Here is a 25,387-nt window from a genome sequence, read left to right as displayed (position 1 = left end):
TTGATTGAGCGGTTGTATCAACAAGTCTGGGTGAGTTGAACGTAAAGTTGAACCGTGTGGAGATAAGGGGCGTGGCTATCAAGAGCATTCAACCACCGACCAGCCACCCAACCACCCAACCACCAACCAAGTTGGATCGTCTGTAACGTGCTTGAGCGGTTGTGTTGTGTGTTCATCAGAAATAATTAAAATGCAAACGCCCGATATTTGATTCTTATGCTGCTTTAAGGATAAACGGAACATACGTTATAATCCACGCGTTTATAGATGACGCTAATTTAATTATTTCAGGAAAAACATTTTCCGCAAGGTATTTTTTAAGATATTGAGATGAATTTTTTGTTTGCGCCTGTCCGTACGGAGTATGAATATGAATAAATTGTTTTGAATTCAATAAAACTCAATTCTTTCAAGAAAGGCATATAAATACAATACTGTATCGGTGATTTAATACAATATTGTATTTGAATGCCTCTCTTGACAGAATTGATTTTGTATATGGAAAAAAAACTATTTATTTATTTTGCGTAAATAAATAATTCATCTTAATACAGGGTGCGGCAAATCAGACAGTGCAGTTTTGAAGGACTGTCAAAAAAGCTGCAACTTACAGAAATGGGGTATATTTTATTTTATTCGAAACATCATTCCGTTTTATGAATCAGGTCCTGAATATGACGGCCCCCAGCAGCGATACATTGATTCAGGCGATTTCTGAAGTTTTCGTCGGCATTTTTGCACATCTCGACGGGTATAGCGGCGATTTGCCCCCGAAGTCGATCCTTGAGTTCTTCAAAGGTGTGAGGCTGATGTTTAAAAACATTTTCCTTCTGGTAGCCCCACAGGAAGGAGTCGCAAATTGCTACCGGAAGGCCCGCTGGGTGGTGACGAAAGAACGGCCATTTTCTAGAAGTGCGGACGCGAAGCCCCAGTGTAGTCCGGACCAAACCATGGTAAGTGGTAACGGCTGAAAACGACACGGCCGCGGCTCTCCAACCACATAGGATGTACTGGCCCTTCAAAACAGTTATATAGCCCAGTTTGGGAATCATTGATAAAGAGTAGATCAGGTTGTAAGTGTGTGTGTCACGGTTTTGAATTATTATTTTAAGATTAATCTTTTTTGATCTCCAACATGTGTTCGATAAAAACCTTAACATAATATTTTTGATCGAAGACGCCATACAAAAACGAAAGTACGGCGATTCTGCTAGTCAACGCCTCTCTCTACATCTCTCCTTTACATATTAGAAGTAGAAGAAGATGGATAGAAGTTTTATTGCTTCCGACTTTAATTTGTAGAACTCGATTCTATTTTTTTCTTTAACATATTCAATAATTATATTATTAAACTTATATTTATAAGCAAGTTCTGCTGTGTGATTATAATTACGCGTGACAGCTGTTTCGCCTTGTGAAGGCGTCATCAAAACTCTGTTTTTTTTTTTTGATTGAATAATAATTTTAAAATAAACTCATTTATCAACATTGCTTCAACCGTCATTGGACAGACAGTTCTAGTTCTAATCGAATGGTGTGAACAAGTTTTATTTATAGACCATAATTATATAATTGAATATACATGACAGTGCTCGTCTATTTAGGAAGGTGACCTGCGCTAGAGTAAAATGACACACATGGTTTAAATTTCCGCCAAGTAGATGTAGGTAAGTACGGGCCAATTTTAGACACGCCACTCTGAATACCTGAATTCCGTGTCACCATTAGGGAAATTACATTTGCATTCAAATGAACGCTGTCGGTCCATACCGATGACACGAATGTGCCCGAATCTAAAGGTAATTATGTAGAACATACGAGTACCCACATTTGAGACGTTTGAATACGCGACATGAACGACACAAGATAAATAACATGGCTGATTAATATAACATCGATTTAAGTATGTTTTATCGATTTGCCTTGATAAAAATATCATGACAATATATGAAAATCAAAAATATTCGGATTTTCATGAACACGTGTTCCGATATCATAATATTCCCGTTTTTAACAAGAATTACCAATAACTTGAAGAGATTCTTAATAAATTAGTAATAGTCACGAAGTGGAAGGAAAAGGGGGATAGGAAGGCTGGGAAGAACCTGGCTATTCAGATTTGGTCAACAAACACGGCTAATTGCTTCAAGCACCGTTTCGATACTGAATGGTGGTCTTTCACAAAGGCGATACTGGGAGTAGGTATCTGCCACTGACTTCCTCACCCTGTGAATTTTGAGAATGATCGTCCATTTTAAACATCAACGTCACTTTTGAAAACTGAGCGCACGCAAGATTTAAAAATAATTAACCTTAAGCAATGAATTACTCAAATTCAATAACGTAAACGAGATGCATAAATTTCATGAATATTAAGAACAAAAATAATAATTCAAATAAAATGTTTATCAAATATTTAGATATGTTATAAATCTACACACAATACTACTGATAAAATTTGAGTGTAAGCGCATACTAATTAAGGGTATTTATCGCTATCAGGCATCTAGTATCACTTACAACTTTATTAAACGGCTTTTAGCTCCTCTTATCGCCAATTGTGAGGTGACTGAGTTAAATAGGATGTTAACTTATTTCGTTGAACAAAAAACAAGAAGCATGTTAAAAATAGAAACGACATAATAAGATTGCCCAACTACTGTACAATTCTGTAACACGATAAGATTATTTATCACAAGAAGTGTGAAAATTCGTAATTACGGTATTTGCATAAGTTATCAATAAATTTAATAAAATACCTGCATAAAGATTTGCTTGCGTCTTGAGACAGTCAAAATTGATATCTCAAAGATACATATGAATATGATATGATGATCGAAATGACATAAGGAGCTATAAATAGTTGAGTTGGTCCAGAAATTTCACACATAAAAAAGTGCACATTTTATGACGCCAGAGCACGCACGCAGTCTTTAGTTAATGTTATTTGTAATAGAAAATCGCGCAAATTTGAGGGAAAAAAAACCGACACGCCTCTTTCAATTACACTGTATTAACTTAACCTAATTAAACGGGGAAATTTTATATGACCTAAATAGAAGAAATTAATGGAATTATAAACAAGATAATTACTTGCTAATGAATACAAAAAGTAAAGGTGCTTTCAATAGGTAAAAAAATTACGATTCGTCATCGGATAATAGATTTTATAAGTTGATGGGCAAACACCAAAATATATGGAAATGAAGTGTTCGAGAGACTATTATTCGATAACAGTGTTGACGCTGGCTTTACTTTCATACCTACTTACTTGACAAAGTACACGGCAGATTATATCAACACATACATTACAATGCGGGTTAATCAATCCACTATTCTACATACAAGCAGTGTGTCAATTATTGCAGTTACTATTACAACTGTTGCACAATTAGAACGGGTTGTTTCACAGAATTTTAACAATTCATCAAATTTCAAAGTTAAAATTCGTTTTGTGAAAGTTCTATTCAAGTTCTTGTTTTCTGTTTCACAGTACTTTGATAAAATCTGAATTTGAAAAGGACTTTAAATTTTGATGAACTCCTCAAATTCTGTGAAACAACCCATCCAGTGTGTAAATCTGAACACGTAACTAACTAAAGATCACGCCCTAGCCGTTTCCCCGCAGGGATTGGAAAGCAAAACAACGCGATCTTGGCACAAACTCCTAGACCTCCTTACATCGTCTCATACATACCTTTCTGTTATTCTGACTCTTGACATGGCCGGTCTCAAGTTCTCTTGATTCTGCCCTTCTGGGGTCCCCGACTTTCTCTACCATTCACATTGTGGGTCGTGTATTCTCTTATTCTTACACTCCTTTCTTCGTTCTGTATGTTCAAACCATCCAAACATCCCTTTCTTAATTTGACTCATTACTCATTACCATTAGGCTTACGTCAGTCTTGCATTCTTTAAACAGTCGAACATGTAAACTAGTTACTTGTCAGAAGTATCTACAGGTCGCGGCAAGAGTTGACCCTTTAACTCCATGATCTGAGGTTGACCCAAACAACTGGATTGTGTGTATGGGTGAATGCATATACTTTTGTCAGTGATGTATTTGAGAAACGTCACCGACAAATAGGATTTTGCCTTGCTTACGCCTAGATACGTATTGTTTTTAGCGTAAAAGGGACAACAAATGTGTACATTGTTCAAATGTAAATATCCGAAAACTTTAACAATGTGTTCTTTTATAATATAATATTGTATATGATCTTTTTACAATGTCAATTGAAGTGCTTTTCTGAAGTCGAATGACAAGTTTGATACACATTTAACTATATGCAAGCAATGCATCTGGGTGAGTACTGTGTTCGCGTTAACGTCTGTGATAGTTGTAATTGGTTATAGCTATTAGTTATAATTTTATATGAGTTACATAATAAGCATGCAAAAAGAGCTATTCGTCACAGGTTATAATTTTTTGTGGTAATTGTTGTTGAATTAGTGCCATTGTTGAGGTGTTCCGCTAAAACATCGCCAAGCAAATTAGTCAATTATTATTAACTAACTGTTCCCCGCCATGCGTTGCTGTGGCTCAGTCTATCTATGCAGATGGAGAAACAATATAGCGTGTCGCTTTTATGTCCAACACATGGAGGTGTTTTTAAAAAAAGCATGTTTGTCAAACAGATGGCGCTGTTGATGCATGTTTTTACCTGTCACAAGTGACATCTATATAAAAACACACGCGTATTTGAATGCAACGTTTTGTGAAAAATTCAAAGCAGTCAGTGAAGAACTTTCCGAGATTTAAGATTTTTAACAATCAAACATTTACATTTATATATAAGGTAGTAAGTAATAACAATATAAAAGTAGTAACTTTGGCGGGTTTATAAAGTGTATTTTATCGCCAGACGAGGAAGACATGGCACAATCAAGTGCGGTCCATCCTATCTGCCTACCTCCCAAGTCTCCAGGGTCTAAGGGGAAATAGCGTGATTATTAATTAGATAACATCACGCCAGATAGCAAAATATGCGTCAAGCATAGACTATAATACATCAATGGCGTCAAGAAAATTAAGATAATGTTGGTAGTTTTACCCAAGTAGGATACAGTTAAAATGACGGAGGTTGTTGATTTGATCGATCAACGTTCGGCAAGGCAGAGGTCCCGGGTTCAATTCCCAGCTGTGACCGAATTTCGTTTCAATAGTTAACAGTTAGCAGTCAATATTAAATGTAAGAATTTCAGTTTAAGATTCACCATTTCAGGTATTGTCTACTAAGGTTTGGTACTGATTTAATCTGCGAGAGAATCGGTCGATTTATAGAGCCAATTAATACAAAATACGATGAAACGGGTTCAAATCCCGACGTGTGAAAGTAAATTTTATTTAATGAATTTGTGTTATTTCACAATTTTTATTTTTTTTATTTAACTATTTTTTTTATATAAGATAATGTGTCCTTACTGGGGTACCCCGTTCTAAGGTCACATTGTACATGGTTATGTGTTTGAAATGGTATATATAATTTATCTATTTAAAACAATATATAGTATATACTTGCGGCACGTTCCAGAGTGGAAGGTACTCTCAGTATCGCCCTGGTGTAAGACCAATATTCAGAATGGAAACGATGCCTGAAATGGCTTTAGCCGTGTTAGGTGACCAGATCTGAATGGCCAGGTACTCCCCCACCTTCCTCTTCCCTATCTCATTCCTCTCCCCACTACCTCTAGCCTCACAACATACCCCAATTGGGGATGCCATAGACTCACTAGCTACAGACGGTTGAGAGCAGTTGGGACTCTTGTGCAGTATTCACATATTATGTGGTAAAACGGAAAATGACATCGTAGTATATTATTTAAAACAAGCATGTATGTTTACAATATTAACGTTTGTATTTATTTGTGTACATAACAAAATCTACTAAATATGGCACATTTTATTTTGTTATCGTTGAAAATAATATTAAAAAGTTATAAATAAGTACATCACAATCATAAGATATTATTATCTGGTGATATCAATAAAGCATTTAAAGAATTTATAGAAGATTACACTATAAACGTAAAAGGTATCTCTAAACACGTGAGATTCACGACTCACGAGTATGTGTGCTATTGTATATACTCGGCAAGACAATGTGACTCACGAGTTCCAGTAGATGTGCTATTGTATATATTCTGCAAGACAATGTGACTCACGAGGTCCAGTAGATGTGCTATTGTATATATTCGGCAAGACAATGTGACTCACGAGGTCCTGTAGATGTGCTATTGTATATATTCTGCAAGACAATGTGACTCACGAGTTCCAGTAGATGTGCTATTGTATATATTCTGCAAGACAATGTGACTCACGAGGTCCAGTAGATGTGCTATTGTATATATTCGGCAAGACAATGTGACTCACGAGGTCCTGTAGATGTGCTATTGTATATATTCTGCAAGACAATGTGACTCACGAGTTCCAGTAGATGTGCTATTGTATATATTCTGCAAGACAATGTGACTCACGAGGTCCAGTAGATGTGCTATTGTATATATTCGGCAAGACAATGTGACTCACGAGGTCCTGTAGATGTGCTATTGTATATATTCTGCAAGACAATGTGACTCACGAGGTCCAGTAGATGTGCTATTGTATATACTCGGCAAGACAATGTGACTCACGAGTTCCAGTAGGTGTGCTATTGTATATATTCTGCAAGACAATGTGACTCACGAGGTCCAGTAGATGTGCTATTTGTATATATTCGGCAAAGTAATGTGATTCGCGAGTTCCAGTAGGTGTGCTATTTATACATATATTCGGCAAACACAATGCTAAATGCACTAATTTGTTCTAAAAAAAATAGTATCAGCTGGTTTGGAAATTTGATTACTTTTATCTGCGCGAAGTTATAAAAGATAATTGTAACATTGTATCTAAAAAAGACAGAGATTTTACTATCTAGTCTAGAGGTTGGGTTTATAAGTTAATTAATTACTAATAATAAATACAATGGATAAAAGCTAAAGGTGCATATTTTTTCCAAAACCTATTCACCCCAAACTAAACATTTAATTAGCTTGTATATGTATTGTTTTTAGTCCTACTAAATAGATAATTGTTGTATAAATACTTGGTAATGTTTTTTTTAATACCTACATTTTAAATACTTGCATTAAGTATCTCTACTTTTGTTTTGTTTTATTCTCTTTTCGTCTTAACTGCATCATTAAGTATACTTCATGTAGTACCTATTCTTTTCTTTTCACTAAATTGTTACTACATGGTGTCCATGTAATATTATGATGTAAGTGCTAATTAACATAATATGTATACAATGCTGCCTTCATGGGTGGAACCATAGTATCCTCCTTGAGGATCTCAAGGACGATGCTGTTTTTACTTATGACGGCATAATGGTTCCATGGTAACTGTGATGTATGGTAATGAGGTTGAGTATTTAATCGATAGATGGCGCTAGTCATAAAGCTTACTCCAGAGTCCGTCAGATGTCGCTAGGGTGTTACAGGTACTTGTGAGATTATAAAGTCAGAGAGCAAGTTCCTCGGCAGCCAGAGAATTACCCTCCTCGGGTAATGAACAGTGTAGATTAATCCAGACATTTTTGTTGTAACATAAATAAACACAATTATAATAAGAACCTTTTACTAATTTCAAAGAGTTCCCAACACCGAAGTGTGCATAGTAAAGGCAGACATAACATGATAATTAAACATATCCTTAAAGGTGATAATAAGTCGTTAAAAGCGATAAAAAATCAACCTGTAAACCTAACCTATTTAACCTAGTTTTTGTTTCATCACTTTTTAAAGGTGTGTTGAGTTGTCATGTTGATGAGTTATCCGGTCACGGATATAGATCCACTGGTTTACGATATCTAAACCAAGGCTTCGTCAGAGTAGTATGATAGCTCTATTTTTCATAGCCCGGTATATCGGTTGATTTAAAGCTCGGCTTGGTTGGAATCTGGAGCTTAGCGCCGCTTGGAACATAATCCGTATATAGGTCGGAAGCCTAGATATCAGCAACATTACACGTATTGTCTATGATTTTACTAGAGGAAAATACTTGATTTTCTATGCTGCAAGGTACATCTATTCTCCTACGTCATCGGGAGATCGAGAGTTTTCCAAATATCAAATGTTATAGGCGGGCTAATTTAAGAGTTGATTTTTGATAAAGTTCCCCACTTCAATCAGCATGGTGCTATATGCGACGATACTAATTTTAAATAGTATTTGTTTTGCTGTCTTCATAAAAGTATGTCAAACAAACCGCTGAAAACACTATCCTGACCATGTCCTTGACGTTGAAAAATTCTTCATATAATACTTTACCAGACTATCCTCTATGAATTTAAGAGTCCATACTGATAAAATTATGCAATTTACGTATATTTCGGTGGAATTGCAGTACGTCATATTTCATTTTTGTTATTGCTAGCGCCTCGGTGTCTAAAAATGCAATGCGGGTTTTTTTATTGGTGTTCGGTTAAGTTTTTCTATATAGCCGAACTATTTTCGACAAGCATATTGAAATTTCATCATACGCGTGGTCTCTGTCTACCGAAAAAAGTTTTCGTAGATTCGATCACAAATAGTCAGATATAAAAGTGTTCAAGTGTTTACACGATGCCAAATATAGATTCCCGGCGATAGGTTGGCATTACGAGCTAAGTAAGTGTGATTTGAATACTAATATTTAATTTTTTCTTTAAAAAAAAAGGCAAACATTCATGGGTTACAAATAACCTGACAATATTTGAAAAGTCCCTCTACCACCACAGTAAGCGGAAAATGTTCCTTGTGTCGTGATGGAGGACTTAGTCAGCCGAGGAATTGAACTCACGACGCATGGGTCCTGACCGGTATAGTAATAATTATTTTTATCACTTTTAAAAATCATTATAGGGCAATGAAACTACACTGCAGCATAGTTCTACGTCCATACAAATGCTCTGTATTTTTCGTGTTTATTTCCATAATGGCCACGAGAAAAACAAAGCGAAACTTCTGTGAAACGTGTTTATGTTTGTTAGAATATTATTAGTCAGTGTTATTTTTATCGATTTTTAACAGTCGCTCAACAACAACTTTGAGCAGGAATTCGAAGTGGCGAAGAAACTTTTCTTACACAATTTTGGAAAAAATGCAGTTTTTTGGAAACCATTTTGGAACCGCCCGGTAGATTTTGACAGCTAATGGCCCGCCATTATTTATAAACAGAGTTACTATTTTGTCATTCGACTACAAAGTATAATTGAGCTGATATCCTTGAAATGCAGGAAAAACATATGATTCCATTCATAATACCCAGATAACGAATGTTTATTTTTAAATATTTACAATTTAAGTATATTCTATTGTATTTTTGCATGACGCCGCCGCCGCTAGATATAAATAAACCATATTATTATTGATCGAATGTTCTTAGTTAGTGGTGTTTTATTTCGGTTTTCATAGCTCTGACCTATGACAAATAATAGAAATACACATCAAAGCGTGTGTAAGCATTTTCCTTATCCGTGTTATCAATATTTGAATCAAAAGTTAACATTCCGCTTAACAGCGGCATTTCAAAAACGATGTGATGTATTTTTAAACGTTATAGTGTTTAACGATGTACTATTAATATAAAAACAACACGCCCCTTAGAAATTAATGCAAATAAAAGGCATGCATGTAATTTATTCAAACATTAGTTGTTACCATATAAATAATTCTCCAGCTTCGCAGGAAATTGTGGAATGACTGGTGGGAATTATGGAATGAAATTTACGCTTTTTAGGGACAGTTTTCAGTTAAAATTCACACTAATATAATACACAGTTAATTAAATTCTGACTGACCTGAAACAATCAACGCCTCGTTCGGTCCGACTGTGTGGATATTGCCCATTTTCAAAAATCACTCACGAATTGCACTACACTGGTGAACACTAAAACACAAAATCACGTGAACTATTTCACTGATAACACATAAAATAATATTATTCAAATCAAAGCGACGAACTGACAGTTCTCATAGTGTTTAGAATTCAGCCATACTGAAAAACGCTTCCTAAACATTGAGGCGCGCGCACAGAGAAACACGAATCACTTTCCATACATTTAACCAAATACGAATGTCAGAGACGATCGTTGTATACGAGACTATCACTGCCAATTTATCCACATGTAAAACGACCCGTATATTTCGTAGCCTCGGATACTATCTTAGTTCTAGTGCTTGTCAAAAGGATCGCTCTTAGAGAAAGCGTTATTTTTTTTATAGAGCTTCTCATGCCATCAAATATGCTATTTGCGCGCATTCACTACCGGCGTCCAACAAGCGACCATTTAATCAATTTTAAACTGTAAAATACAATAGAACGAATAAATAAATACTTGTAATATTAACATTCATCAAATATATATTTTGTAGCATCAGTTTCGAAAGCTGTCTTCGTTGTTTACAATCATTTTATTGTTTCGGTAAATTCGAATAAAATGCGGATAGTGCTTGATACAACATTAAACAGTACTAAATTCGCGTAAAACAGATGTCGTCTCGTGTGAGCTATGGATTGTACTAGATGTGTGAGAGGGACACGCGATGATGTTGCCCGCTGCTACGATATTTACGCTCCGCGCATGCTGATTATTCGTCACATCGCAATGGCGGACGAAAGTTGTTTGGTTGCGTAGAAGTTTGGAGGTTAATTTAAGCAAACGTAAATAACATAAGAGTTTAATCATAAAATTATACATTAAGCATTTTATTAATCTAGTTTCTACTCAAGTCAAGTATTGTAAGTACTATTTATTTTCTTTTTCGTTGAAAATAGATATCAAACTACGCTATTACAATTTATTTTGTATGATGTTATTTCATGATTCACCCGCTACTATTTGAAGATTACATCAAATATTGAAGTATGTTATGTGTTTTCAGATAATTTAAAGATATTTTAATTGAAATTGCTGTTTGAATAATCTATCCATTGACGAACTGCTCTAATCTCAAGTTAATATTTCGGCCCACAATGTCTGACACAAGCGATTTGGACCGCCAAATCGAGCAATTGAAAAGATGCGAGATTATTATGGAAGCAGAGGTGAAAGCATTATGCGCTAAAGCTAGAGAAATATTAGTGGAAGAGAGCAACGTGCAGCGGGTCGACTCTCCAGTTACCGTAAGTAATTGGCCTTTGTTTTTTAGATGCATGGCCTTTGAATGTTTGTACACAAGGTTGTTCTCTAAGATGGCTGTTTGAATATTCTAAATAAAACCCTGTACGATGACAACTGCAGAATATTAAAATCTTTTACAACTACTCTTTCGATGGTTCAAACCACTGACAGTAAATATTTACTACTTTGATTATTATTTTTCATACTATCAATTTTCCCTGTCTGTGGGTATGTTTCTAACAAACCTGTTTGCATTTGAATCTTTTCTGTTTTTGCATAATCCTGTATCAGAATCATGTCATTCCTAGTGCTGATGTTCAAAGAAATGAATATAGTCACTGTACTCAGTTTTATAACTCTACTCTTTTACCGGTTAAATTGGATAGCTTAGCAAAATATCATCCCTTTTTTTTAAACTTGTAATGTTACCATCATTTGAGTTTGCAAAACTTTGCCGTACCGAGTATTCCCTGTATAATAATTCTGGTGACTGGGTATCTTGTCAAAATGACAGTTCAACACATGTACAAAAAGTGATATAAAGTCACGAAAAGTGCTTTTTCTTTCATCACCTTTAATGACTATATCACTTTTTAAAGGTGTGTTTAATTGTCATTTTGATGAAATATTATGGAACCAATACTTCAACTGGTACCTATCCTGAAATGTGGCCCAAGCAATTAATTTGCCACAGACCCCAAATGAGAAATAGAACACCGATGCATTATTTTTATTGACTAATTTTGTTTTTGTGCTTCAGGTCTGCGGTGACATTCATGGACAATTCTACGACCTGAAAGAACTCTTCAAAGTGGGAGGAGACGTTCCAGAGACCAGTTACCTATTTATGGGAGATTTCGTTGACCGAGGATTTTATTCCGTCGAAACATTCTTATTACTCTTAGCATTAAAGGTAAATAAGTTCTTCCAGTTATGTAGGGTGCCCAAACTAGGAAAGGCGAATGATGTTTTAAATGTGATCAGCTTCACTAGACTTATCCCAACACGCAGATGCCTTATCACTATCCTCCCACACTATGCTCTCTTCTTTCAGAGGTTGGCTATACCCAGGTTAATCTGCAGACTGCAGCCCAGATAGTTAGTTTATAAGTTATTGTTTGTCATAACCTCTCATTCTTCAGCTGCTAATGCTACAACCATGTTTTGTTGGCAGGTCCGCTACCCCGACCGCATCACACTCATCCGAGGCAACCACGAGTCCCGCCAAATCACACAGGTCTATGGCTTCTACGACGAGTGCCTCAGGAAATACGGATCCATCACAGTATGGAGGTAATAACTCCAATGACCAAACACCACATTACATACTCGGTTCCAAATTAGACCATTTTTATATTTCAATTTTTAATCCTTGGAATTACCAAGCTAAAATTCCGAGCGACGCACTGCGCTCTAATTTACTTGTTTATGCGAAATTATGTTTTTGCAGATTGCACCGTCTTACCAGATAATGTGTTTACATATTTATAAAAACTGTATGTATCTCTCCTGTGTAGTTTCCCCAGGATAGCTACTTACATGTTTTTGTTGTTGAAAAGTTATAAAAAAATAAAATGTAATAAAGAAATATGAAAATATTTTCCTGCTAAATAAGCATTGTTCACGATAAAAATAAGTCATATGTGAGGCTTTTCTGTAAATATATAATGTACCATTGTGCTGTATTTATTTATTTAGTTATAAATTAAGAAAATAGGAATTATGACAATTGGCATGGAATTTGTGATGCGCTTTTTCACTAATAAAAAAATTGTTTGCAAGTGACGAAATGACAGGTTAGAATAATATTAAGGTACTTTATTTCCTTAAATACCATAAAATCGAGGTATAAGCGGTGACAAAAAGTGTGACTTCAGTGCAGATTTGACTGTATTTCTTGTATTGTACCTGTCATACGAAGGTGAAGCATCTTCTATGAAACTAGCTTTTTGTGTTTTTTTTTACCATTTTCTTAACCCTTAGAAGACGGGTAATATTTTGTAAATATCTCAAAGCCAAATAATTGACAGGCGTCTACAATATCAACGTTTTACTTAGGAATTTTCATTGACAGTATGGAATATGTTAAAAAGTTCTAAAACCTGGCTCCTCTACACACTGCACATTTGCAGTGCACCTGAAGGTAGTCATGATTTCACTGAACTGCTCTTGTAGTTCCTGAGGGTTAATTGGAGGAATAATAACTGTGGCTACTTTGCAGATACTGCACAGAACTGTTTGACTACCTCTCCCTTTCGGCCATCATCGACGGCAAGATCTTCTGCGTGCACGGAGGCCTGAGCCCCTCCATCCAGACCCTGGACCAGATCCGCACCATTGACAGGAAGCAGGAGGTGCCGCACGACGGGCCCATGTGCGACCTGCTCTGGAGTGACCCTGAAGGTACTTGTTACATCTCACCAGCTTCAGCAGCCTGTTTTACTCTGTTAGAGTGCACACAGGAGAGTTGCACACACAAAATAATTAAGACAGACCTGCCCACAAGGGCGAGGGGAACAAACCAATTTCGTAGAGAGGGGATGTGGGGTGCGTGTGTCCCTTTCAGTGATTTGTCAATTAATGAATCTGACAGTCTACAGCAGTCATACTCAACCTGCGGCCTGCCAAGCTATTTTGTGCGGCCCTCAATACATTTAATATCAGGAACATGGTTTACAAAATCTGGCATTCTATATCACATTAATTTGAGATTAATTGCGACTTTGACGTACAGACATTGACACCCGAAGAGGATAGCCGTTGTCGTGTCAACATCAGATTTGGTATAAGAGTGTTGCTACTGCACACGCTAGATCTATCTCCAAAAAACAAAGATTTGACAGACAAATATGCGCGCAAATAATTTTGCTTGTGGCAACAAATAAATTTTTGACAGCTCCAAAGTTAAATGCGTCACAGTCTTGCCAAAAAAACGGGGGTGGTGGGTTTCATAATATCTTTTGTCAAACCAGTATAGTGTTGCGGCCCGCTTAGCTTTACAAACATATGAATGTGACCCGCAGAAGAAAAAGGTTGAGTATCATTGGTCTACAGGTAGCCTGCGTTGTAGTATCACTATTTTAGTGTGCAAAAAGAAAGTCTGCTAATGAATAAGTATTCCTTTTTCTAATGGCGCGGGAATTCCTTGCTGAGTAATAACTGTAACTGCGTATCCCAAATCGGGAGACGTTCAGCTTGTTTTCCAAAATCGAATATGTTGTGATGGTGTTTTACTTTGACACTTGGATCATCTTAAACCATATGGAACTAAGTAAAAAAAACTTACATTCGAGAAAACAAGAGTTTTGCGTATGGTTTTGTTGTGTAAAGACAACAATCACTATGAAACTAAATTGTGACCTACATTTAAGATAAAGGTTTAGCTTGAGCTTTGAAAATATATTTAATTACTCCAGCACATTTCACAGACCAATTCAAAAATATTTTAAAAAGTTAGTTCACTCTGGCTGGTTATATTATGTAACTAATTTGTTCCATTGAATTAATAAAGTGAACTAAATGCATTCTTTGAAAAAATTTGAAGAAAGTTCTATGCCATCAACTGTTTTAACCTAACTAAGAATGAAAGGTTTGCCCGGAGTCGCTTATTAATTTAGCTTAGAGTCCACTTCATATAAGTCAACTGCATCTTTGAGTGGGTACATATGTCTAGATAAATTTTAAAATGTGTCTTTTATTGCACTTGATAATTCCAAAATTATTTATATTATATAACTTATTAACCCTTAAACCCTGTTTCTGCTATCGTGGTACGAGAACACGCCGTCAGATGGAATGCAGGAAAACACTTCTTCTTTTTGACATATAAATTTATTAATTCACAATATAATTGCAGAGGATCTTATTTTCCTCTGCTAAAACTTAAACTGAAAGAAATAAAGGTCTAGTTTCCTCTATTCTTCAGTTTTCCCTAGGTTTACATAAACCTAGTAATTATCTCACGACTGACTGCCTAGGTACGTCTGTACCTACCAGTTATAGCAACACTCTAATACTGTCCTTTTTCTGGGAGGTATCTGTATTTAAACTAAATTCTGAAGGACATTTTACCAAAATAAAGATGTTCCACCCGCTCGTTGGCAAACAACATTCTTAACATAAAATAAAATGCACTTAACTATTCTTAATGATACAAACGTGACTTAAACAATAGAAATATTTTAAAGGAATTATTTTGAGGGAGATGAAACTTTATTTGGGGTTTTTATTACTATGGGACAGGGGTGGGAAAGGTATTGGCAAATATTTTTAGGCATAATGGTTTAACTAGGGTCATCATAAAATCGAAGGCGAACAGCTCTATTTGAAAGCTGCCGCCGCTTGCAGTAAAATGTCACCAATTCTTAAATCATAAATGATACAAACAAGGCAATATGTTTATAAAAATACCAGGCCAATGAATTGTTTTATTGTAGGGGCGAATGTGCAAATGTGGGAAACTGCACTTACTTTGAAAATACGAACTGTGGGAATGCGCCTGAAGGCTAAATTTTATTGAGCAATATGTAAACGTCGCATTCTGGAAGATACAAACCCAATCTGCTGCACTCATCAAAAAACATATTTCTTAATTATTTATGGAAATATTGTAAATTGTTACAATTTTACTACATATTTTACTTTGGTTGAGACTGCGGTGACCAAAAACGATCTCCGTTCAAGATAAGATTTATTTCTGAATCACTAGGAACATAAGTTTTATCACTGTCATCTGACAATTTACTGAAATCTGACTTGGAACACTCCGAAATGCTGTCATTTCTGCCAACAGCCATGAAAGCCATCTTGGATACTGAGTTAGTTTAGTGTGGCTGGAGAAATAACGGACGAATGCTTGTCTCCGATTCGTTCACTGTGCTGAAAAACTCTATGTTTGGTCAAGCAACATAGTTCTCTCTGGCACACCTAGATTATGATTTGGTGGTGCCTTCATTTCAAGCTCTAACTCAAAAACTGTAAAAAGTGAGTTAGTGCACTATAGTTTAAGAAAATCCACTTACACAAACGTTTTATAATTTACTCACCACAGTAAACACAATGTGAACGGCTGGCGGTCCTCTTAGAAATGAACATTCAGACCCTGCGCACTATAAACTGTGCTGCAAACCATTACCTTACTTAAGTGAACTTTACTTCTGTGCACAGGGTCTGGTTATTTCGATGTGCGCTCGCCGGCGGTCAATGCATGAATGATGTTGTAGTTTACTCAAGACGTACTCGAACCTTCCTGGTGCCAAAAAGATTGTTACGTGGTTTGCCACTAGCTCGTCAAAACTACATGCAGATTTTACATTAGGTCATATCTATCCCTTCTGATGTGATTGGTTGCACATAACCTATTGCAATATGCTGACAGTAATGTTCTGATTGCAGATACACTGGGCTGGGGAGTGTCCCCGCGGGGCGCCGGTTATCTGTTTGGCTCGGATGTGGTGTCGCAGTTCAACGCCGCCAACGACATCAACATGATCTGCCGCGCCCACCAGCTGGTCATGGAGGGCTACAAGTGGCACTTCGATGAGACCGTGCTTACCGTCTGGTCGGCACCCAACTACTGCTACAGGTTTGTGCAATCACATTCTATTATTGTTTTGATACTGTACAATTTGCATCATATATTGTGTTGCTTAATCTGTTTTTAACTAGGAGACTATGAAGTGTGTGCATTTTTTTTTAAATGTGAATTCTGCACTAGAGTCCCCGTCTCCTCCCAACCATCTGGAGTAGTATAGGTAGTGGAGAGGGGAGAGGAAGGTTGGGAATTACCTGGATATCAAGTCTTAATACAAAATTTCAAATATTTGAAGTCCAAATCTGCCACATTTTTCTAAAAGGGCACAATAATGCTGACACATCGGTCATCGGCCGAAAGTTGGCAACACATGCAGGGTGAAAAACTAGCAAATAGTGTCAGTGCGTCAAGTGAGTCATTTATAATGGGTAACTGTGGGGCACTCAGGGCCACTTCCCCTCAAATCTTAAACAAGGTATCGTTATTCCTATACATAAAACAGGAAACAAGATAGATATCAATAATTACCGACCAATAAACCTACTAACGAGCCTATCAAAAGTATTTGAAAAAGTCATCAACTCACAGCTAGTATGATTCCTCGTGAGCCATAAACTGATCTCAGTAAAAACCAATACGGGTTTCAAGAAAACAAGAGCACCTCGGACGCTATTGCCGCTGTCATAGATTTCATTGTCAAACACCTTGATAAAAGGAAAAAATTTATTTCAATCTTCTTAGATCTTTCCAAAGCCTTTGATACAATATCACACAGTAAATTAATAAACAAACTTGAACAAATCGGTATTACGGGAAACGAACATAATTTTTTTAAAGTTACCTTAATGAGCGCAAGCAACAAGTTAAAATAAATAACATAGTTAGCAACACTTGTTCATCCAACTACGGTATACCACAAGGTAGCGTATTAGATCCGTCTTTGTTCCTGTTGTATATTAACGACTTATGCAACATTAATATTCAGGGGAAAATTGTTAGTTTTGCCGATGACACCGTCTTACTGTTTGAAGCTGACGCTTGGCTAAAGTTACAAATTATAGTTTTTCTACAAAAAAGCTGAAACGGACATAAGCATGGTAAAAAAGTGGTTGGATATAAACACGCTCACACTGAACACCGAGAAAACTAAATATGTCACATCAAGCATTAATATTACTGGTCAACCTCCTGATGATGCCTCCATCAGAATACACTCGTGTTTGAATTCCGATGAATGTTGTCAGTGCCCCTACATTGAGCGCTCTACTCAGATGAAGTACCTCGGCCTCACCATTGATCCATATCTCAAATGGAATCTTCATACTCAAATAATTGCAAACAATATAAGAAAAACCATGCACTTTTTCAGAATCATACGAAACTTTCTCGGCTTTCAACACCTGAAAATGATTTATTTTGCAGTCTGCCCATCTATTATTGAGTATGATATCATAGCATGGGGAGGCGGCACTTCATCTGCTCTAGACCCAATCTTAAAGGCTCAGAAAACAATTTTAAAAATAATTCTAAGGCTACCTATAATTACAGACTCGAATCTAATTTTTAATATTATGAATGTGTTTGATGTTCGTCAGCTATATGCAAAAACTATCATCTATACTCAAATATACATAATTACTGCGAAAAAAGTTCAAATACACGATGTACTCGAAGCAACAACAAAAACTTACTACAAATACCGATAACACATACTACGTTTGGTCAACGAAACTTTAAATACTTTGCGACAAGACTCTACAACATTCTTCCAGACAACATAAAACAATGATGGACACTGCAACGCTGTCCGAAACGTCGGCTAAAGAAGGAGTTAGCGCAACACGGCATAACACCCCAAAAAACAAACAACAAAACAAACATAAAACAATGTTATTCACAAAAAAATTTCAAAGATAGAGTAAAAATTTGGATCAAAAATAAGAATAGGGACTTCACCGGTGCATTCACCCAAATTCGCAGTTGTTGAAGTCACCACATTATTGAGCTAATACATTTTAATACAAGTATAGGTATGTTCAAAGGTATTAGGAACTAACACGAAAATTTTTGCCTCAACACAGGCTAGCCTAGTGAGGCGGTATTTGAGAAACCTCAACTGTACTTTTATTTTCTTTTTACCTTCACAATATTATGTTTGTATTTTTCTGTTAATTTTATAACCTTAAATATAAGAGTTAACAATGTACACCATAATATGTATGTATAGTTGTAATGTGTAAACTTTCTTAAATAAAGATATTATTATTATTACTGGCTCTAGACGGTTGGGAGCTGTTGGGACTCTTGTGCGGTATCCAAATAATTATTTTTTTTAAATCTGATCATTTTGCCAGTGGCTCATGTAAAATGATTGATGGACCCATGACTACTTTGTATCTATGTTAGTTTGATTATTTGGTATTGTTTATAGGTGCGGAAACGTGGCGGCGATCCTGGAGCTAAATGAGCACCTGCAGAGAGACTTCACCATATTCGAGGCGGCTCCCCAAGAGTCCCGAGGCATTCCATCCAAGAAACCACAGGCTGATTACTTCTTATAATATAGTGCGGAGCGCTCTGCTCACCGGACAGGTCGGGACAGATCACAGGACCAGACACCTTTTTTATACCACACACTTCTGTTCTGCTCTCCAACAAACCCCATGTCTTCACGTCTTTTTTGTAATATTTCTTAATTATCTGTAATTGATATTCCTTTTTCTAGAGACCACCCTTTTCTGAGACTACCCTTTTCAACCTTCAGTCTCTCTTCAAGACTCGCTTTTAGTAATTAATCGGATAGAGCGCGTTAAATGAATAAGAACATCCAAATAAGGAAAAAGTTTTTAAACTACATCACACTATTTGATGACCATCAAATCGGCATTCAGCGCTGTTTAGAATTTTTGAACGGTCTCTGTTAAATGCCGAGTCTCTGCCTGTTTAAGGTTTTATTCAAATTGTGATCAGCAGACAATCATAAGCAACATGACTGTTACGCTGTCAGCTAATCGCAAAATGATCGAAAGCTAAAATTGTCATATATATTAAACATCCGAGTTTAATAGGACTCTCAAAAATTCCATATGTCAATTTGATGGTTATCGAATATGTGAGTTTGAAAAACCCAAACCTTAATGACATATCATTCATATTACATTTATTTTTCAAGGTCACCAATGATTTCATCTTCCCTTTCTGTGGTATGTATAGATATCAGTCAATCAATACATGAATCCGCCTACATGTAATGTTCTCGGGAATGCAAGACTTGAGTCTATTTGTATTGTAGGTTGAAAGAGTTGTCCCTAGAGCGAGAGCGAGCCGAGGACCCTTTTATTTTTAAGGTTAGATAATTTTTGTTTAGGTAATCCTTTTATATCGATGAACAATATTTTTAACTCAGTTCCATGGTTTGTTTTGTAAGACCCTTGTATTGGCAGTAGCTTATACAGATTAAAAACAACATTACTTAATGTCTACTTATTATTTTCTGATTTAGCTCGCAAAAATGACGCAAGAGTTTATTATAGGGACTCAAATTTTTTTTTTGGTTGCAGGCGTCCGAAATAAATTCTGTAACTGAATTTCATATTAAAAATGTTTAGCTTATTCTGGAATGATGTCCCTTTTCAGTTTTATTTAACAACATGATGGTGAAGTGCTGCAAACATTGGGTGTTACACTCTATTTCCACCACACTTGTATGTATGTATCCATCAAGTTATCATTTTACCATTATTTGACATAACACCAACATTTGGTCTTTACATCGGAGATTTATTCTGATCAATGAAATGAACGATTAAAATACATTCTCCATCCATGTGTGTTTTATTTATTTACATAAATAATATCTCTCCTATTTCTATACCACATGACTAGTTTTAGTTGGAATTCACCAACATCTATAATCTGGATTTCAGATATACGTGTCCAGGACACAAATTATTATGATGTATACATATTATACATAACACAATCAATCTAAGATCAACTGGAAATTGGTTTAATTTATATCCATGATATAAAATTATAATTTATATCCATGATATAAAATTATAATTTATATCCATGATTATTTTTATAAGCAATAATTGTTCGCCTGAAACACTCATCCACATTGAAAAATCTCCTGATAAAAAATACATGACGCCAACGGGACTCGAACCCGTGTCCATTCGATTGTGATTCCATTGGGTTCGAGTCCCGTTGGCGTCATGTATTTTTTATCAGGAGATTTTTTCAATGTGGATGAGTATTTCAGGCGAACAATTATTGCTTATAAAAATAATTGTTATCCTTTGTGCTATGCATAAATAAAATCTTGTCTTTAAAACATTAATTTATCAAAAAAATAATAATTTATATCCATGATATAAAATTATAATATTTTTCAAAGTAGGTATTAGTATCACAATCATAATTTAAAAACTAATGGCAATGGTCAAGTTCAAATATTCATATCATTATAGTTTTCGGAAGAAAGCATTGTAAAAATAAAATAGGGAATTAATATATAAATAAATTATTATCACTGATTCAATGTGACTCGACAAAGTCCTGCCGCTGAGAGCTCCAGTGTAGCCTTTCATTCTATTAATTGCATATTCAGTTTATGAGTATTATATTATTAAGGTACCTGTTATTATTATCAAATTGATTGGTTCTAGCCATTTCATCACAAATTCCGACAGACCCTCGGCAAAATATCCCCGCACTTGGTCGAAATTCTGAAGTCCGTTTCTTTATCGGCTCTGGTGGCGCCTATATTGACGATGCCCACCTTCTTCCCCTCGTCGCGCGCCTGTAGGACTATTCGGTAGCCGGAGAAGGTGGAGAGGCTGGAGCCCAGCACCAGGAGTCCGTCGGAGTTGGAGACTTCCTCACGGACCCGCGCCACTCGGTCCCTCGGGACATTGTCTCCGAAGAATATGATGTCCGGTTTTAGGGCACCACCACATTCCTTACACGGGGGCACTGTGAAGTTTCTAATCAGGTCCTGGAACCAAAAATACAATTTGTGTCAATTCTCATCTACTTCCCTTGTACTACTATTCATTCCTTCGACAAGACGCCTTCAGGCGTTTTCCTGAGTTACTACAACAGCCTCCTTTCATTGGGTAAAACTTGTCCTACCAGTATTTCAATGGAAGATGCTCCAAGGAACTAGCGTCATAAATTCTTTCGGCACCGGTGCCCAATCGAGAAACATGCCAAATGCACACCCAACATTTGCATACAGTTGTCCCTTGAAAACAGGTCATATCTACGACTTGAGTTCAACAACTCGGATGTGGAATGATTTGCTGGTCTCTGTGTTTCCCCCTCCTACAACATGAGTTTCTTCAAGACCCAGGTTCACTCCTTTCTTTCCTCAAAAAGGCTCTCCACACAGCATTTCCAAAGATGATATAGGCCCAGTTAGAAATTATTTAGGAAACCTCCCGTGTGGAGTTAATTAAAAAAAGATTTTTTTATTTATTATGCCTTGAATAAAATATAATTTTTGAATTGTAATGTCTTCCTCACTGGGATTTCCCAAACTGAAGAATGCATTTAACATTGTTTAGGATTTAAAAGAAAGTTGTTTTATTTTATTTAGACTGTTCGCTTGTAATATTTTGTCAATTGTAAATCTCCTTGATTTCCATTTAATTATGCCTGTTTGTAAGATTTTTTTAGGAGAGTGGTAATTAATCTGTTGTAGAATTTTATTCCATAGTAAATACGCAAGAGTCTTGAATTAGAAGTGAGAAATAGTAATTTCTGGCATTTATCTCAGATCTACTCACTAAATGTATTTTAGCAATTGTACATAGTTTTAAAAAATACTTCAAAGCTTACTAATTTACTCAGGGGTCTCTGAATTTACTTTCAAATTACGAACCTCTGTTATTTCCACATCACCATCAGGCCTGATCGTAGAATTAGTGATGGCCTCCATTGCAGGATTGTGGTCATTGAGGACTGCCTGGAAGTCATGGCGAGGGAAAACATTATCGCAGCCGAGACACATCACCCGGTAGGAGGTGCCGTGCAGCTCTATCACGTTGCTGGAGCCCGCCTTGGAATGCAGGTGGTCCACGTTCTGTGTTACGATGGCCGACACTTTACCTATCTACGAAGGAACAAATAATATAGCGTTATAATGTATATCTGTTTTCGTGGTGATGGTTGATACCTGAAATGGGTTGTTATTGCGGTTCCAGTTATCGGAGACTGATGTGGAAACGGTTCCAGTGACGGCAAAGGAATCGGGACAGAAATATCTGCCATATATTTATCCCATAGAATAAAGAACATTAGAAATGTCTTCCATATTTGTATATTGAACGGAAACCATCACCACTGACTTTAGTACCCTTTGGTTCTAGCCCATTTAGAATGCGCTCTGTATCTCTTACAATTGCCAGAAATTGTATATCGCCATCTTATTTGAATTTTCATAATATGTAATGATGAAACACGAATCACTGTCTAATAAGAAACTTTCCATATTCCTTTCCAAAGAACCAACTTAACCATCTTCTAACCGCTTGTGGAAATGTGTCAACTATGTATATAACTTATACGTATTAACTATGTATGTATTGCCTATAATACATCCTAATCACACTTTTCTTATAGGATTTACATTATTTGAAATCTGTCTTATACCGAGGGAGGAATCACATTTCTAACCGTCTAAATTTCTTTAATAAACAGTAAACAGTGTTAATCTCAAGTGACCTACCAGGTAAGTAAGGTACAGCATATAATCTGCCTGTACAAAATATAAATAAATAAGAATAATAACATATGTACACACTCGAGGTGATTTTCAAATCATCAAAATATTATTATTAACTTCAACTGTATTGGCAGGATTCTGGACATTTTTAGAATGTTACAAAATTTGAATCTCTTGGTTTTTTGTTGGACGGTTGGTATTCATTCTTTTTTATTTCTTTGTAATTTCTTTTGTTAACCCTCTGTCTGTTGTGGACATTAATAAAATAAAATAAAAACAGTTGAAATTCCAGTGGAGAATCCTCAGACTTTGCAATCATGAAACACGCCCAAATGGCATTTCTTGTGTTCCATGGAAGTAGAACAATGGGAAAGCCCCATGGAGTAAAGAATACTTACATTTTGTAGATGTGTCAGCGAATGGTGCACAATGTTGGGCTGGAACTGCGAGAAGCGCGGCCAGCCGACGTAGTTGCGGGCCCAGTACCTCTTCCTGATGCTGCTGGACTGGAGGAACTCATTATACTGCGTGGGCTTGTGGTTGCTGCGCGCGTACAGTCCCACGTCCTCAGACCTGTAGTCGGGGATACCTGGAAACTTGCACTACAATATGACCTTCCAGATCTTATAAATATAGACGGGACTTCAATCGACCTGTCAATACATTCGCACAAGTTGCTTTGTGGACGTCTGAGGGAAACATAACCTAAAGTCTGCGAATGCAGTGATAATCTTGGGATTTTTGTTTCCATCACTCTGGACAATCCACGATACAATACAATTATAAGTAAGATAAACTCGTTCCACGATGAAACTGAATTCCAAAGGGCTCCATAGACAATCCAATTGAACGAATGATTGTCAATCGCACAGCGAAATGATAATTCTGCTACGACAATGTCACTTGTCTATGGCGTGTATGCGCTCAATCATAATATATATCATTCACCCCATCCGTAGGTGATCACTGTAATCAATAATATTTGTATTTTGGTGTAGGGCAGTTTCACAAAAAATAATCTTAAGAGCGATGTGTTAGGTTAGATATTATCAGTGCCTTGGAAACTCGGCGCCCGGATTGCACCTGCATAGAGCCGGCCCTGGTCTCAATTCTCAATTGCCTCAGTAAACAATAAATTGGCAATTGTCAAAAACATGGAGTGACGTAACTATTGATCGTCTCCGTGGTTCATTAAATAATTAGCACTGTACAAAATTACAGTACGTTTAAGCACCTCACAACGCTGCCCAACCGGGTGGCGACATAGCTCCCCTGCCTTTACACTGTATAGTGAGAGGCGCTCTTGTGAGGTGTCACATAAAAAATAAAATAAAACATACTAACGCCAAAGGCCCAAAATTTTCGTATTGCATAAATGTTTCTCCATAAATTACCTATTCTAGTAATATGGCATTGAAAATTAATTTAATCAAAGGTGAAAAAGAGAAGTTTTATTGTGTTTTAGCATAAAAAAAAACACATCATCCGGAAGACTTTTCGTGAGACGCCTGAATAGATAAGTAACGTCCCTGTATCTCTTTCCCTCTATTCCTACTACATTATACAAATTCTGTTAGCGGATTATTGAAATAATTCCGGTTTATTTTTACTGGTTTTAATGTTCACTATGAGAATAACCTTACCTGATTCAGTGGAAATGCCAGCTCCAGTTACGACTGTAATTTTCCGACACTGCAATAGAAACTCCTGCAATTTTTCGCAATCAGAATCATCTACAGGTTTATATTTTGGAACAAATGATAAGAAATTATATAACCTCTCACTATAAAGAAAGGGAAATATGTTTTTAGTGGAAAGTTTTGTGGATGAACGCAAATATTTATTAAAAAACATTTTTGCTATTTTTTTAAATATTACTGCGCAGTATCAGTTGAATGTTAAAATAATCCATTTCAAACCAAACGTCAAAATCGTCAGATCTGGTTAGATCCTAATTTAACCTGATGTTGCATTGAC

The 25,387-nt window shown here is 36.3% G+C and overlaps 3 protein-coding genes across 4 annotated transcripts in view; 1 reads left to right on the top strand and 2 right to left on the bottom strand.

Annotated features, from left to right (window-relative positions):
* The window catches only part of Flo2 (flotillin-2), a 710,730-nt gene extending 700,579 nt beyond the window's left edge, over positions 1-10,151 (bottom strand). The window contains exon 1 of the mRNA XM_089644844.1: positions 9,822-10,151. Within this exon, the coding sequence (XP_089500970.1) occupies positions 9,822-9,870 (49 nt within the window). The 5' untranslated portion in view covers positions 9,871-10,151. The remainder of the gene's footprint in view (positions 1-9,821) is intronic.
* A 477-nt stretch (positions 10,152-10,628) lies between these two features.
* On the top strand, positions 10,629-20,501 carry Pp4-19C (protein phosphatase 19C). Of its 2 annotated transcripts, none has more exons than XM_089645288.1 (7): positions 10,629-10,762; positions 10,906-11,146; positions 11,905-12,057; positions 12,319-12,437; positions 13,366-13,547; positions 16,539-16,728; positions 19,109-20,501. In XM_089645288.1, the coding sequence occupies exons 2-7, from the start codon at positions 10,997-10,999 to the stop codon at positions 19,236-19,238; spliced, it is 924 nt and encodes a 307-aa protein (XP_089501414.1). In that variant the 5' UTR covers positions 10,629-10,762; positions 10,906-10,996; the 3' UTR covers positions 19,239-20,501. The 2 variants fall into 2 exon arrangements, with proteins under 2 accessions (XP_089501414.1, XP_089501415.1); XM_089645289.1 differs by having other exon boundaries at positions 10,888-11,146.
* LOC149412576 (NAD-dependent protein deacylase Sirt4-like) lies at positions 20,501-25,387 on the bottom strand. Its single transcript, XM_089645287.1, has 4 exons — positions 25,054-25,387; positions 23,809-23,999; positions 22,568-22,798; positions 20,501-21,679 (listed from the first exon to the last, which is right to left on the bottom strand). The coding sequence occupies exons 1-4, from the start codon at positions 25,262-25,264 to the stop codon at positions 21,359-21,361; spliced, it is 954 nt and encodes a 317-aa protein (XP_089501413.1). The 5' UTR covers positions 25,265-25,387; the 3' UTR covers positions 20,501-21,358.

Source organism: Hesperophylax consimilis, chromosome 22 (genome assembly GCF_061612785.1).
Source record: "Hesperophylax consimilis isolate HC1 chromosome 22, BYU_Hcon_1.0, whole genome shotgun sequence".
Lineage (NCBI taxonomy): Eukaryota > Metazoa > Arthropoda > Insecta > Trichoptera > Limnephilidae > Hesperophylax > Hesperophylax consimilis.
This window is presented reverse-complemented; position numbering and strand designations above follow the sequence as displayed.